Source organism: Cataglyphis hispanica, chromosome 9 (assembly GCF_021464435.1).
Source record: "Cataglyphis hispanica isolate Lineage 1 chromosome 9, ULB_Chis1_1.0, whole genome shotgun sequence".
Classification (NCBI taxonomy): Eukaryota; Metazoa; Arthropoda; class Insecta; order Hymenoptera; family Formicidae; genus Cataglyphis; species Cataglyphis hispanica.
Window position 1 is genome coordinate 5585376 of NC_065962.1, and position 14722 is coordinate 5600097.

The 14722-nt window shown below is 32.9% G+C and overlaps 1 protein-coding gene across 1 annotated transcript in view; it reads left to right on the forward strand.

Moving 5' to 3' along the window:
• LOC126851991 (lachesin-like) overlaps nt 1–14722 on the forward strand; it is a 203055-nt gene that overhangs the window by 171856 nt on the left and 16477 nt on the right. Inside the window, exons 5-6 of the mRNA XM_050596420.1 lie at nt 9461–9576; nt 10954–11139. Of these exons, the coding sequence (XP_050452377.1) occupies nt 9461–9576; nt 10954–11139 (302 nt within the window). The remainder of the gene's footprint in view (nt 1–9460; nt 9577–10953; nt 11140–14722) is intronic.

Below are 14722 nucleotides of genomic sequence, written 5' to 3' on the forward strand. Positions count from 1 at the left end.
TATTCACGTTCACACACTTGTCGGAAGATTTTAATGGGCGAAACTGTTCGAAACGCGCCGAGTATGTTACAGATATTTCGCTCTCTCCCGAATTTCGCGCGTATATTTTTCCTCGTAATTATTCGTGTATCCGGCAGCGATATGCAATAATTAAATTAAACGGACGTGAATGTCGCGCCAACGCGAAAAGCGTTGATGCGATTTCGCGGGAAAAAAAAAAGAGAGAATCAACGCGAGGTGAAACCTGCACGCGGCAATTTATTTTTCACGAATGCATGTATTTCGTTTTTTTTTTCTTTTTTCTTTTGTTTTTTTTTTTTTATTAAAAGAATAATAGAAGAAAGAATGAGTAATAGTGACCCGTTTACATCTGGGGATTAAATTAATTCTGAATAAAACACACATGTGTCACGCGTTTTTTGACGAGAAAAGTTTGCTCGATAGTCGCGACGCGCGCTTTACGGTATAAAAAGCGAAATGAGGAAGTTAGTCAATCGAATTGTAGGCCTTCATGCCCGCTTTTACGACTTTAAACGAAGCGCAGCGTCGAGCAGAACGTCGCACGGATGGCGATGTAACATAGGCAGCGGGAAAAGTTTTCTTCCCTCCACTTGGCGACGACGAAACTTGCATCTTCTCGACGCCCGAAGGCGGTACACGAGGTATTCATTTGGCATTCAGGACAAGGAACGTCGGGGATAGCCGTTGAAGGATGCGTGGTGGAATAAGCGACTGTCCGAACACATTTAAGCAAATGCGTTCTCTTGCCGCTAACGTGAGAAGTTGATTTCTTTCGTTGATATTGCGACGGCATTGCGAATCGTTTCGCTGAGTTTCTTCCGTAAAGAGAATTCCGTAAAGAGACGAAGTTAAGTATTTATATTTCGAGATCTCTTTCGCGAGATTGTGAAACTGCGTGGTTAAGATTGCCCATAATTCCGCGCAAGAAATAATGATGTGCAGGGTGGCTCCGAATTCTGGCTTCCAGCCAGACTTTGAGATCTTATAGGAAATTTAATTCTGAACAAAAAATTTCCTATAAAGATGGATCAAAAAATCCTTAAACAGTTAGCTTTTCAAAAAGCTCTGAAATCACGATTATTTTATGCTTTTACAAATATCAAGGAAAGTATGCGTTTTTTAATAAAAAGTATCGAAATAAAAGTTGTAGAGAATTAAATTATCTTTTAAATGAGATCAAAATGATTGTAGTACCTTCCATAAGTTTTGAGAAATAAAATAAAAAGAGGATGAAGCTTAATAAATTTCTTGGAGAAAAATCAATAAAAATAAAAAACAAAAATCTTTTTCTTTCATAAAAATAAAGTAATTCTTCTTTTTAAATTAAAATAGCACTGTAGAATATTTTTTAAATATAGAGTATCTTTAAAAAGCTATGTCGACAGCAAAAAAAATATTTCTTTGTACATTTGAAACTGGTTATCTCAAAATCTATGGAATGTACAATCATTTTAATCTCATTTAAAAAATAATTTAATTTTCTACAACTTCCGTTTCGGTACTTTTTATTAAAAAACGCATACTTTCCCTGATATTTGTAAAAGCATAAAATAATCGTGATTTCAGAGCTTTTTGAAAAGCTAACTGTTTAAGGATTTTTTGATCCATCTTTATAGGAAATTTTTTGTTCAAAATTAAATTTCCTATAAGATCTCAAAGTCTGCCTGGAACGTTCGGAGTCACCCTGTATATGGAAAATGTGCGTCTTTAAACAACGCGATTATATGAATGGAATGAAATTGCAATGAATACACACTATGTGAAACTGAAACTGATGAATTTTTATAAAATTTTCATAAAATTAAAAGTACGCATTTTTATAAAAGAATTAAAAATGCATTTATAATTTAACAGAAGATTGAAAGAAGTAATCATTGATAATTAAAATACTGATTAATGACCTTTTTCTATTAAAAATTTTAATAATTTTAAAAGAAAAAAATCTAATCTATTAATAATTTCAGATATATAAACGTGATCTAATTAAATACAAACAGAATACCGAATTAAGGGGGTTTAAATACCGTTGTCCTATTTGGTATCTTTAAATGCAACACGCCGGTGTCGCGAGCATTTTCCCGGGAAATGTGTATTGGTGAATCCACGAAAAGAGGTAGACGTGAATGGAGAAGAAAGACAAAAGTACAAAGGTGGATTGTAGAGACGAAAGAAGAGCCATTGGAGAGTCGCGCTTCCCACAGATTATGCTAACGAGACAATCCCTACGGTATACCAGAGGATCGCACGGCCCACTGACAGTCTCTTCTATTTTTCCCGTTCGTTCGTCGGCAAAAGATTCCCGCGCCCGCTCTCTCAGAATCGAAGACATGGAGGGAACAACAGGAACGAACGGAATCGCGAGGGGGGGAGGGGGGGGGAAAGCGATCGACGGGGAAAACGAAACTTGTCTCGCGCGCGAGAAAGTGGAGAAATGGAAACATCACAGGGTATTTCAGAAGGAAAGGCGACTGCCCGACCAAAGAGCCGATAACGGGAGCGATTAGGGACGGAATAGATAAACGATCTATTCAAAATGAGATGAGATAGGCATTGAAGCCGATTCAGCTTCCCCTCCCCTCTGATATCTTTCACGTAGATTATTTGTAGCACCGCACACCCTTTTATTCTTCTCGTTTTCTTTCACCCAGTGACATTTGCGCGACGTGCTTCGAACTCCTATTGAATATTCGGGCTCCTCTTGAGGAGGGGAGGGGAGGGGAGGAGGGAGGGAGCCGCTTTATCGTTTTCCTCCATATCAATCTGCGCATTTTCGTCGGGAGCTCGGTAATCGCGCGGCTGTCCTTAATTGCGCAATTATGCGCGCTCCCTTTTTTGCGTCACGACGACGTATAGCTGTAGTGACTGCGCGGCACGAGGGAAATTCGCGACATTACCGGGAGCAGTTTGCGTCTCTCTAACTTCTATCCACCGGCGGATTCTCCGTTTAAGCCAAAATCAATAGGCGCGTGCTCCGATCTGATAAGTATCCCCGAAAGAGAGAGACCCTAAGAAAGGGAGAGGCAGTTCTATATATCTCTCTTTCTAATACGGAGAGTCCCCTTGCCGCACGCACTCATACAATATACTTGCGTATACATGTGCGTGTGTGAGGATAATTTAATAAAAAATATGTGTTAAATTATCCTTATAATAATTTAATACAAAATATGTATTAAATTATCCTCGTGTACAAACTTGATTCGCTTCAACTAATGCGAAATCGATTTTTACTATTTCGCATTTCAAACTAATTCTGACAGATGAGTAAATATTATTTTTGTTTTTTTTTTTTTTTTAATTTAATTCTGATTTGAGAAAAAATACACACGCGCGCACGCGTCGGTCCTGATACAAAATATAATGTGAAAAATATGTATGTGAAAATAATATGTATATACGAAAGAGTAGTTTACAACCCCATAGTTTAAATTACTTCGCACTGCGACACAGCGTTCCCAAGTTTACACACACAGGCCCGGTCACGTGCCACCCCTTCCTCTCCCTCTCCCTCCCCCTCCCCCCGTTCCATTTAAACACGGGCTCCGCTGTGTTTTTGTTTAATTCCTTCCTCCCCACCCTCCCTCCCCCGCTGGCCTTTTTTCACGCCACCTTTTTCTCTCGTACGGCCGTAAATCCTTCGTTACCGGAACTTTTTAACGTAACTGCAATCCCTTCGGCGTCCTCGGTGTGTTTGCCGAAAAGATTCCGTCGTCGACACGTGATGTAACTTCCGCCCTCCCCGCGTCTTATGCAATTTCCGGCGGTGAGACACGCGTGCACGGAGCCGAGGCGAGCGAGCGAGCGCGCTCGTGCAAGAATCCGTGGAATTTTTCGAGTTTAGCCCGCCGTGGCTGTCGCGATCTGAAAATCCGGAACACACTTTGGCGAAAAGAAAAAAAAAAAGAAAGAAAAAAGAAAAAACTTGGACGTTTAATCCGCGTGGAAATACGGAGTAATTCCTCTGTCTCCTTCTCTCGCCTCGAACAGCCGCCTCTCTCCGACTGTTCTCGATTGTTCTTTCGATACGACTCCTTCTTTTTTAAATTAAAACAAAACTTTCTTTCGATTACATTATACACAAGGCATCGCAGTTTCATCACAAATCACACTTTATTCATGATCATACTCGAGAAGTCTGAATTAAAAAGAACGAGAATTCTTTACTATCAACGATATTATTCGAGTGTGTATATAGTAAAAAACTTTATTCTTTAATTAGTCTGACAAAATTAAAAATAAAATTATTATTTTTAATTCTTTGTTCTTTAAGGGATGACATATATGTTTGACAGATCTAAAACTAGGTCGAAATTAAACAAGTTTTTATTGTGGGTAAAATTATGTTTTATTAAAAAATGAAAATACATGTCAAAATTTTAATTAAAAAAAATCGTAAATTGAGGTCCTGGCAGTTATTTTCTCGAACGGTGTTTTTAAAAACAGCGTTTGCAGTACCAGAGATTGCTCTGCCCCCCTCTTATTTCAGATAAAAAACAAAAATTTTTTCTTAAACTAGATGAATAAAACTAAAGCTTGTCGCAGCCGATTTAAAAAATATTGATTTTTTCAAAAAATGACCGCGGTTTATACCAAAAATGTGGTTTTCAACCTAAAAGAAGGACCTTTTTTTGTTTATAAAAAAAAATTAAGCCACAAATCAAAAATATCCTATGACAAGCACTAATTTTATTCATCCAACTTAACGGAAAATTTTTGTTTTTTGTTTAAAATGAGAGAGGACAGAGATATCTCTGGTATCTTTTTTACAAAAATAGGAAATATCAATTTTTGATATCTTTTTTTTCAATTTTGGCAAAATTTTCTCAAAAGATTACTTTACAAGACATATATTTTTTAAAACATAATTTTACTTATAATAAAAATTGTTTAATTTTGATCTATTTTTCGACATATCAAAGATATGTAATCTTAATTAGTTCCAAGTGGACTTAATTTAGTGAGAGAGATGTCGTATGTTAAAAACTATTATTTTGAAAAATTTTTAGTTAAATTTTTGCGAATAAAAGGTCCGAAATGAAAACTGAAAATTTAACGATCCTAATTGAGAGACGATTCACGGTTCTTGAAACTTTGACGTTCTCGATTTATTTCCGTTTGCGCGCGAGTTGCGTATCGCAATAATTTTGCTATCGCAAGCGCAAATGTTACCTTGATGACATTGGCTCATTGTCGCAACTCACGCTAATAGTCGCTTTTGCCCGAGGCACGTCTGCCTATTAGCATACGCATTCGAGCGTGTCACGTTTCTTGCTGTCTCCCGACCATCTTCGCTCGCTGAATTTCATCACGTGAAATGACATCCCGGCAAGTGCTCCTCTCTTATTCTTGATAACTCATCTTCTTAGACAAACCGCGAGCATTGTTTTATTAACTCAGTCTCATCTACACATTTTCCAACGTATTTAATCAAAGAGAAAAAAATCACTTTGAGACATTCTAAAAATAAATAATCTTTTTTAAATATTTTTTTTTAAATTCACCATTGCATTTTTAACATACTTTGGAGTTTGAATATCGACTTGATGCACCGCCGAAAACGATTACCAAACAGTCTTTAGATACAAGATTGTATAAGATAGCGATAGAGATGTTGAAAGCGCGCTGCTTTCGAGAACTGATGATGATTTCGGTTGAGGAATATTCCGCTATCTCGCCACCGGGGAACACATTTTAAATTCGCCATTTCAACGATACAGGATTTCTGTCGGGGCGTGCAGGAGAAAGGCCAAGCGAAATCCAAACTCTTTGAAATCGGCGGCTGCCATTGTGCGGCTGGCTTACCGTCCTTTCCCCCTGGATAAAGTGGGTATCATATTGGATACTCAACCCGAATCTATCGTCGGAGCCGTCCTATGGCTTCCGAGGATCCTGCCGGCTGCTCCCTTAAATTAGACGCGGGGGAAGCGACGCCCGGTGACTTTTATTTATAATCCTTTTTAATACCGCTCGCTGAAGATCGCCTTCAGATTCTGCCTAACTGTTTTATTAGCGTTTGCTGGAAGCCGCTTATTGCGCCACAGAAACGCCTGACAGTCTTATTGGCTTTCAGCGTTGGCCGTAACGAGAGTCAGACTCGCAGAGACGCATTTGCAAAATTTTTTTATCTTTACTTTACATATACATTTGACGAAAATCATTCAAGTTGAGATTTTATGATTTTTAAGAATGTATAGATTATATGCACTATTAAAAAGAATAGGGAACACTTTTCATTGCCTAAACATTTGGCTATTTTTAAACTGACGAGAAATCATCGTAGATCATATCAGTAATTTTTGTAAATTTTATTTTTCTTCTTCTATGTTTTAAAGAAGAATACATTGTTTTGTTTTTTAAAATTACTTAATTTTTTACATTCTGCAAATCAATAAAAAGATTTTTCTCAAAAAGGTCAACTCTAATTTCATGAGCTACAATATTTGATCTATAAAATACTTTTTTTTTTTTTTTAATTTTTCTACGATTTTCTTTTTTGCGCTATTACATGAGAGTTTGAAATTAAATTTGTATTTTTTAAAAATGAGAAAATAAAATTTTTTTAAATCAATAACGCGTTGAAGTTGAAATTTCAAGCTTTAAAATACTTTCTAATTTTTTTTTTCTACAATAACTTTTTGTCAAGTACCAACATCATTTCTAAAAAATACAGTTTAGTTTGAAAATCGTGTGACTCAGTCAAAAAAAAATCGTAGGAAAATTTAAAAAAAGCATTTTATAGGCAAAATGTTGTAATTTATGAAATTTGAGTTGAATTTTTTTAACGAATTTCAAAGTGTCAAAAATTTATAATTTTAAGGAACAAAACAATGTGTTGTTTTTTAAAATACACAAAGGAAGATAAAATAATTTTTTAAAACCACCAATAGCGCGTCAAAATTAAAACTTCAAGCTTCAAAATGTTTTTTCATCTACGATGATTTTTCGTCGAGAATCGATATTTTTGAAAGATACAATTTAGCTTCAAAAAAAATTGTAGAAAAATTTAAGAAAACGCGTTTTGTAAACAAAATGTTATAGTTTATGGAACATGAGTTAAAATTTTTCGAGAGAATTTTTTTTATCGAGTTGCAGAGTATCAAAAATACATAATTTAGGAATAAAACAATGTATTCTTTTTTAAAGCCCAGAACAAGGAAAATAAAAAAAAATTTTTAAATCACTAATAACGTGTTAAGATTGAAACTTTGAGCTTTAAAAATCTTTAAAATATTTTAAAATATTTAAAATATACTTTATATATAATATATAATACTTATATATAATATATAATATATCCTTTAAAATATTTAAATCTTTAAAATATTTTCTTAATTTTGTGCCTATGATGATTTTCCGTCGAGTTTCAGCGATTTGAAAATAGCCCAATTCTTAGAGTATGAAAAGTGTTTCCAATTTTTTTTTTCTTTTTTTTTTGAGTAATGTATCTATATATTTTTTAATGCACATAATATAAATAAAAATTGACTAGTTAAAACAGAATGAAACTCTTTTGCATCTGGCAGGGAAAAGATTGCATATCTGCCAGTGCAATATCGAGAATCGAGACTATGCTTTTTTTATTCAAAGAATCCCTCGCGGTACAATTTTGCCTTACGTTCGCGTAAACGGAACGGATGTAAAACAGGAGAAAAAGCGAAACGAAATCGATTGCAGCCGCGAGCATCACGGCTATCTTAATTTCCTGGACGGTGCGTGATAATTTCGATGAAAAATTCCATCCTGCGCACGGTGTAATTAACGAAGAGGACCGCGCGCGCGCGTTTGTAGTCCCTTGGCCGCTCGCGAAAGGACCTAATTAATTAGATATCCTGACGACAAATTGCTAGAATTACACTTCACTGATTACAATTAGACCCGGAATGAAATTCCGGCGCAATAAAGGAGGGACATACTATACTTCGCGTTATGTGTTCCCTCTCTCTATCTCTTTTTCTACTTTGCATACATGGCGCGCGTGAATACACGCACACTCTTCGCAGGATTTTATGAAAAATTAAGCGTAACGTTAGGATTCCTTCATTAGAAAGCAAGAGGAAGAAAAAGAGGATGCAATTGCACGAGCGTTATTTCTTCCGCTATTAAATAAAAATTTGTATTACTCCTTCTTTAAGATAAATGTATCAGAAAATTATATATTAGACGGAGAAGAGGCAATTTAATTTAAAAAATCATAAACAAGAGTTAATAAAAGGACGTAATTTCTTGCATAAACATAACTGGAAAATGGCTTTACGGCAATAAAAGTGACAGTTCATGTAAAGATACATTTAATGCGCGATACCAATTATTCTCGCATCCGATTATTACTTTCAATAGGTTTACAGTGTTTTTCTTTTTTTTTTTCCCGGGAGAACTTTCGCAGTTTTCTTTGCCTTAAAGGGAGAAAATTAAATTTAGTTAATAAAACGGCCGGCCGGGTAGGGTTCGGACGAGAGAAAGAGAGCGGAATGGAAAAGTGGAGGAGCGAGGGATGAGATTGAAGGTACGACGAAGCGAGCGGCCCGACGAGGGTAGTAAAACCGACCCATGAAAACCGGGGATCCGGTGTCCGGATTACGACTGCGAGATTCAAGAATTTTTCCATTTATCGCCCTTCTTGCATGAACGCATACAAGAATTCGATACGAGAATATGGGTGGCTCTCTTTCTCTCTCTCTCTCCCTCTTTTGCTCTTTTAGACCGGCGGGAGAAAACGCGGCAGAGAGAGAGAGCGAGCGGGCAGGGGGATGGGGTTGTTTCACCTCCCCCCTCCTCTCGCCCCTCCTCGACCTATGCCTTGAATATCTAATCGGCGGCGTGCTGCTCGCTCATGCATGCACTTGGAATCGACGGCGAATCGCGGCGATGCATTCCGCGAGACACAAGCGCAGTCTCTGCTCGTCAGAGAGATGCCACGGCATTCGCTCGGCTTCCTTTACTCACGTTTTTTTTTTTTCTTCTTCTTCTTCTTTTTTTTCGAACGGCGCATCGCATTTTTCAAAGCGAGATGCGATCGCTTCGTCGTAATATCTGGGGAAATTGAAAAGGATGGAACGTGACGCAGCTTCAAAATGCGTTGTTTTGTTTGTCGTTTATTGTGTTCGATATACAGAGAGTTGAAACTCGCAAATTGATTGCAAGTGCGCAGTAAATCTTTTTTTTTTTTTTTTTCGATTGTTCCTCTATTGCCAGTTTCATTGTGTTACAGTTTCTAGATATTTTTTTTTTTTTTTTATCTGTTCGTTAATTTATTTTTTTTGATATTTGGCTCGAAAGAGAGCTCGGCTTATATTATAGATCCGTTGAAAACACTTTTTATTAAAATATACTGCTCTCTCATGATGCCCTTGCCTTTCCTTAGTATTCATTTTGTATAATTGATAAGAGAAAGGGAGTGACGTAAAGTAAGTAAACGTGTCACATTACTGTGATGTTTCAGGTCAAATCACCCCGGAAGTTTTGCCCGAGTTCTTAGCCCCTTTGGAAAATCACACAGTGATCCAAGGTCGTGACGTCTTCTTCACCTGCGTCGTTAATCATCTGCAATCGTACAAGGTGCAATTTCCTATTCAAACAATTGTTGTTTATTGTAGTAAAAAGTATTTTAAAAAATCTCGCTCGCGTACAGCATGAATATTAAAAAAATTGTCTGCCATAAGGCTTATGTATTGAGACTGACTACTAAGAGAAACGCGACTCTTCCGGATTTCGTTTTAACTATATATACAGGGTGTCCTAAGGACACCTTTAATTTCTTAAATGGAATCCCCTATTTTTTATTGCATATTCTTATAGCTTATGTCGAGAGCTTTCCAAAACACTATAATAAAGTATTTTTTCATTAAGAATTTTTTGAGTTATTTTGTGTCTTAATCTGACATATTTTAATATAAAATATAAAATATCTCAAAAATTATTTAGTGTTCAATAATTGTATTGTAATACTTTTATGAACAGAATAATAAGATGAATCAAATGGTGTAAAAAAAAAAAAATAAATAATTGTTATAGAAAAATATATTGCATATAATTGCATACATTTTTTTAAAAACAATTATTTTCTGTACACCATTTGATTCATCTTATTATTCTGTACATAAAAGTATTACGATACAATTATCGAACACTAAATAATTTTCGAGATATTTTATATTTTATACTAAAATATGTCAGATTAAGATACAAAATAACTCAAAAAATTCTTAATAAAAAAGTATTTTATTATAGTGTTTTCGAAAGCTCTCGACATAAGCTACAAGAATATGCAATAAAAAATAGAGGATTCCATTTAAGAAATTAAAGGTATCCTTGACTTGACCTTAACGATGCCATCCAAGATCAAACCAATAACACCACCTTATGTTTCCCTCAAAACCATACAATTTTTGTTCAAAACATTTTTCTCTAAAATGTTTAGTTTTTGAAAGAAAAGGGGTGTACGTCTAGGACACCTTGTATAATACATTTTTACAATAAACGACACAATTTACGAAAAAAAAATGAAAGAATTAAACTTGTTAACGTGACACAATATGAACTTCTTCGAGTTACACGCTGTACGTTTTTATTCGCATAAATTTTCATTTTTTTAAGTCTGACTATATCCCGACTATTATTACTGTGAACATCGATACGAATTTATTTATGTATCAAAAAATTTTATATCTTATTTTAAACGCAAATATAGCATCAATTAATTAGAGTTAAATTATTGTTTAAGCTATTTTTGTTCTTTTTGAATTATTTTTTATTGTGTGAATTTTAATGATAATTGCATCAAGTTTAGCTGGAAGTTTAGTTTAATTTTACATTGATAATAAATTAAAACAACTAATTTAAATATATTCTAAGAGTCTTAGTTCATATTTCAATCAAATAGCCAATTTTCTTTCACCTCGAGAAATAACATTTCGTATATCTGATGTTGTACAGGTAGCCTGGATAAAATCCGATTCCCGTGCTATTCTGGCGATACACACACACTTGGTGGCACACAATAATCGATTATCCGTGACGCACAACGGACACAACACGTGGAAATTGCACGTGTCGAATGTTCAGAAGAACGATTCCGGTACTTACATGTGTCAAGTCAACACCGATCCCATGCGCAGTCAGGTGAGCGTCCTTTTTTTCATTTAATTACAAAGATTTATGTAGATTAAACTCTCGACTTTTGATTCTGAGATTAAAACACATAGGGTAGCATAACGTAGTGCCGAAATAACGTAATTAAGGATTTTTGATTAGACAATAATAGCAAAAAGCTTCCAAAATTTAAATAAAAAAGAGAAACATATTTCTTACGTTTATACTATTTGGAATATTAAATAAATAAATCTGGATTATAAAAAAAATTAATATTATTAGGATCATAAAAATAATATTTTTAAATTCTTCATAAAAAAATAATTATAATTAATATTTTTCTAATTAATTAATTATAATTCTAACTAATTTTACAAATTTGTAACAAAAACTTTTGATTGTGGATAGCCTCTGAAGTCAATTGCAAGAAAAAAATGAGTAGTTTATAGAAAGGATTACTATAAGAATTTTGTTATAATTTTTAATAAATAATTTTTTAAACAATAAGTGGATTTAAATCAAGTTCTGCACAAATGTTTGGTATAGTTTTGTTAATATTAAATTATATTAATATTTAATTAATTAAATGTTTAATTAATATGTTTAAATTTTTTTTTGCCAATAATATTTTTTTCCACTCTTAAAAAAGACATGTTAAATCGATACTCGCAAGTATTGTTGCTTCTTTTCCTCAATGTTGATTGGTTATTACGCTGTACATTATTTTATATTAATAAAAATCTGTCATGGCTGCGTATTTGACAATTCAAATATTATATATATATATAATTTTGATTTAATTGATTTTAGAAAAACCAGATAATACATATTAGTTATACATATTATTATATTACATATAACTAATTTTATAATAGTTATATGTATTTTATAATAGATGAGTACCCTAATCGCGTGCCCTAATAGAATGCCCTAATATAATGCACCGTAGGCTGTTTCCGTTGGGCCAGTTGGACTTACCTATCGTTGATCCTGGCCATATTAATTCTGGCTACGTCTAGCCAGAGATGTAGCTTTGACCCCTTATCAGGGGTCGAAATGAAGGAAAAAAAATTCCTTTCGTTGCCGACTAATTATTGCCGCCAGGGTACACGAGCATAATTTTATGCTCATTTATGACATGACAGTTTTTTCATGCATCGTTTCAATAAATTGCAAAATTTGACATATAAATAATTTGACTGAAAGTCAAATTTAATAATTGATTGTGAAGTAATATTTAATCGTAATAAAATAAAATTAAATAAAATTATAAAAATATATAAAATAAAATTAATAAATAATATAATATAATATAATAATATAATATAATTTGATATATTTTTATATATGCAAAATTTGATATATGAATAATTTGACTGAAAGTCAAATTATCAATCAAATTTAATAATTGATTGCGAAGTAATAATATTTAATCGTAATAAAATAAAATTAAATAAAATTAATAAATAATATAGGATTTATATAGGTAATTTATATTAAAATGAAATGAATAAAACGTTTGTTGTGCCACACGGATAATTTGACGATTTAATTGATTGAAGTAACAATGTTTAATTTAAAAAAAATAAAATTAAATAAAATTATAAAAATATATAAAATAAAATTAATAAATAATATAGGATAATATAATATAATATAATATAATAATATTTACATGACAATAATATAATAATATTTACATAATAATATAGGATACGCGTAGCGTATTTTATTTTATTATTTATTTTAATATAAATTATATATTATAAATATTATATATTATTATAAGATTAAATAAGATTATTACTTCAAACAATGATTAAATTTGATTGATAACTTGACATTAGATTGACTAAAATAAAATTATATTAAAACGATGCATGACAAACTGTCTAAGCTTTCATTGCTATAAATAATAAGATTGCTATAGATAATAAAGATGGATGGGCTATAAAAAGTTATGACAAAATTGACGCAATGTCACAATAATTATCAATATTTCATAAAAAATAAAGTTATTAGCGTCTTCTACATTAAATAAATTAAAAAACTTTCTATTGAAAAAAATATTTTATATCTTTTTCAATTTTTTGTTTTAATTTATTTTTTAAATTATATTTCTAATGTGTTTTAATATATTTTTAAAAAGTTATTTGCATTTGTTCTAGCCCATCCATTTTGAGGTAACGGATTTATTTACAATCTACAATCTACATTTGCATCTACAATATCTACGGATCCGTCACCTCAAAATAAAATAAAATTCATCACTCACCGGCACTGATGCGCAACAGCGGAGATTTGGTCTTGAGACTACATTGTCTGCAACACACAAATATAAAATCCAAATTATAACAACGTTTAAAATAATTATTAATATTTCAAAAAATTATTATTGTGCGCATCAAATTTTATATCCGATGCGTATAATAATAAGAAGATATATAAATATGAAATAATTTTATAAATTCTAAAAAAGAAAACTATTTTAAATAAAAACTTTTATAGTATGAGTCTCTCTTGTTTAAACTATTCAATGATCGAATCGAATTAATACGTGTACGGGATTTATAATAATTAATATAAAAATAATAATACTCACCCTTGGGTTGCTCCGCCGATGCAGGATGCCTCTCCTAGGCCTCCTCCTTCTCTCAGGCTGATTCACACGCGCGATATTTTAACGGCACTTCCGCACTTTTATTAAAAGATACTTCCGCACTTGTACGCGCGATACTTTCAACGACACTCCCGCACTTTCGGCACGATCGAATCCCGTTTTACACAAAAATCGTACTGCGAGTCGACAAATACGACTTTATTGCTCGAGCGTTGATGAACGAATGATAATAAGACTATAAGTCGTAAGACATATTAACAATAGCGCGCTAATGTTTACATCGCCAAGGCCGAATACAATGTTATTGTTTCGCGGCCGAAAGTATGTTGCGTACTGTGACGTATATACGGTGTCGAATATTAAATAATACAAGTATTTTAAATTACAGATTAATTATTTAATAAACGATTAATATATCATGGAGCTTATTAATATATTAATCATTATTCGAACCTACGATTTGACTATTTTATTACGCGTTCTCAAACCGAATCATATTTAAATTATCAAAAAATCGAATAACGATAAAATATAATTAGAAATCAAATATTTTTAAAGAAATAATTATTGTTTATAAAGAGAGAAAGAGAGAGAAAGATTGCGATGAAACAATAATTTATAATTTTGATTCTAATCATTTTGATTCTTGATTAAAATGTCACGCAAAATACGCACTTCGAAATTTATCCATTATGATATAATTACGTATATAATTATTCAAAATTTAAAGTGTATGAAAGATAATTAATTATTTATGATATCAAATTATTTCCCGATATTTGTCGCGATCGCGTTGAATAGAGAAATTTTGTGGAGTGTTTCGCGTTCCTTACTGTTCGAGTGTCGCCGTGAGAATAATAAAGCCGTAAGCCATAACACTAGCGCGCTAATGTTTACATCGTCAAGGCCGTATACTATGTTATGTTTTGATTATTCATTGCCGAAATATTTTCCGTACTATGACGTATATACAAACGGAATATTAAATTATAC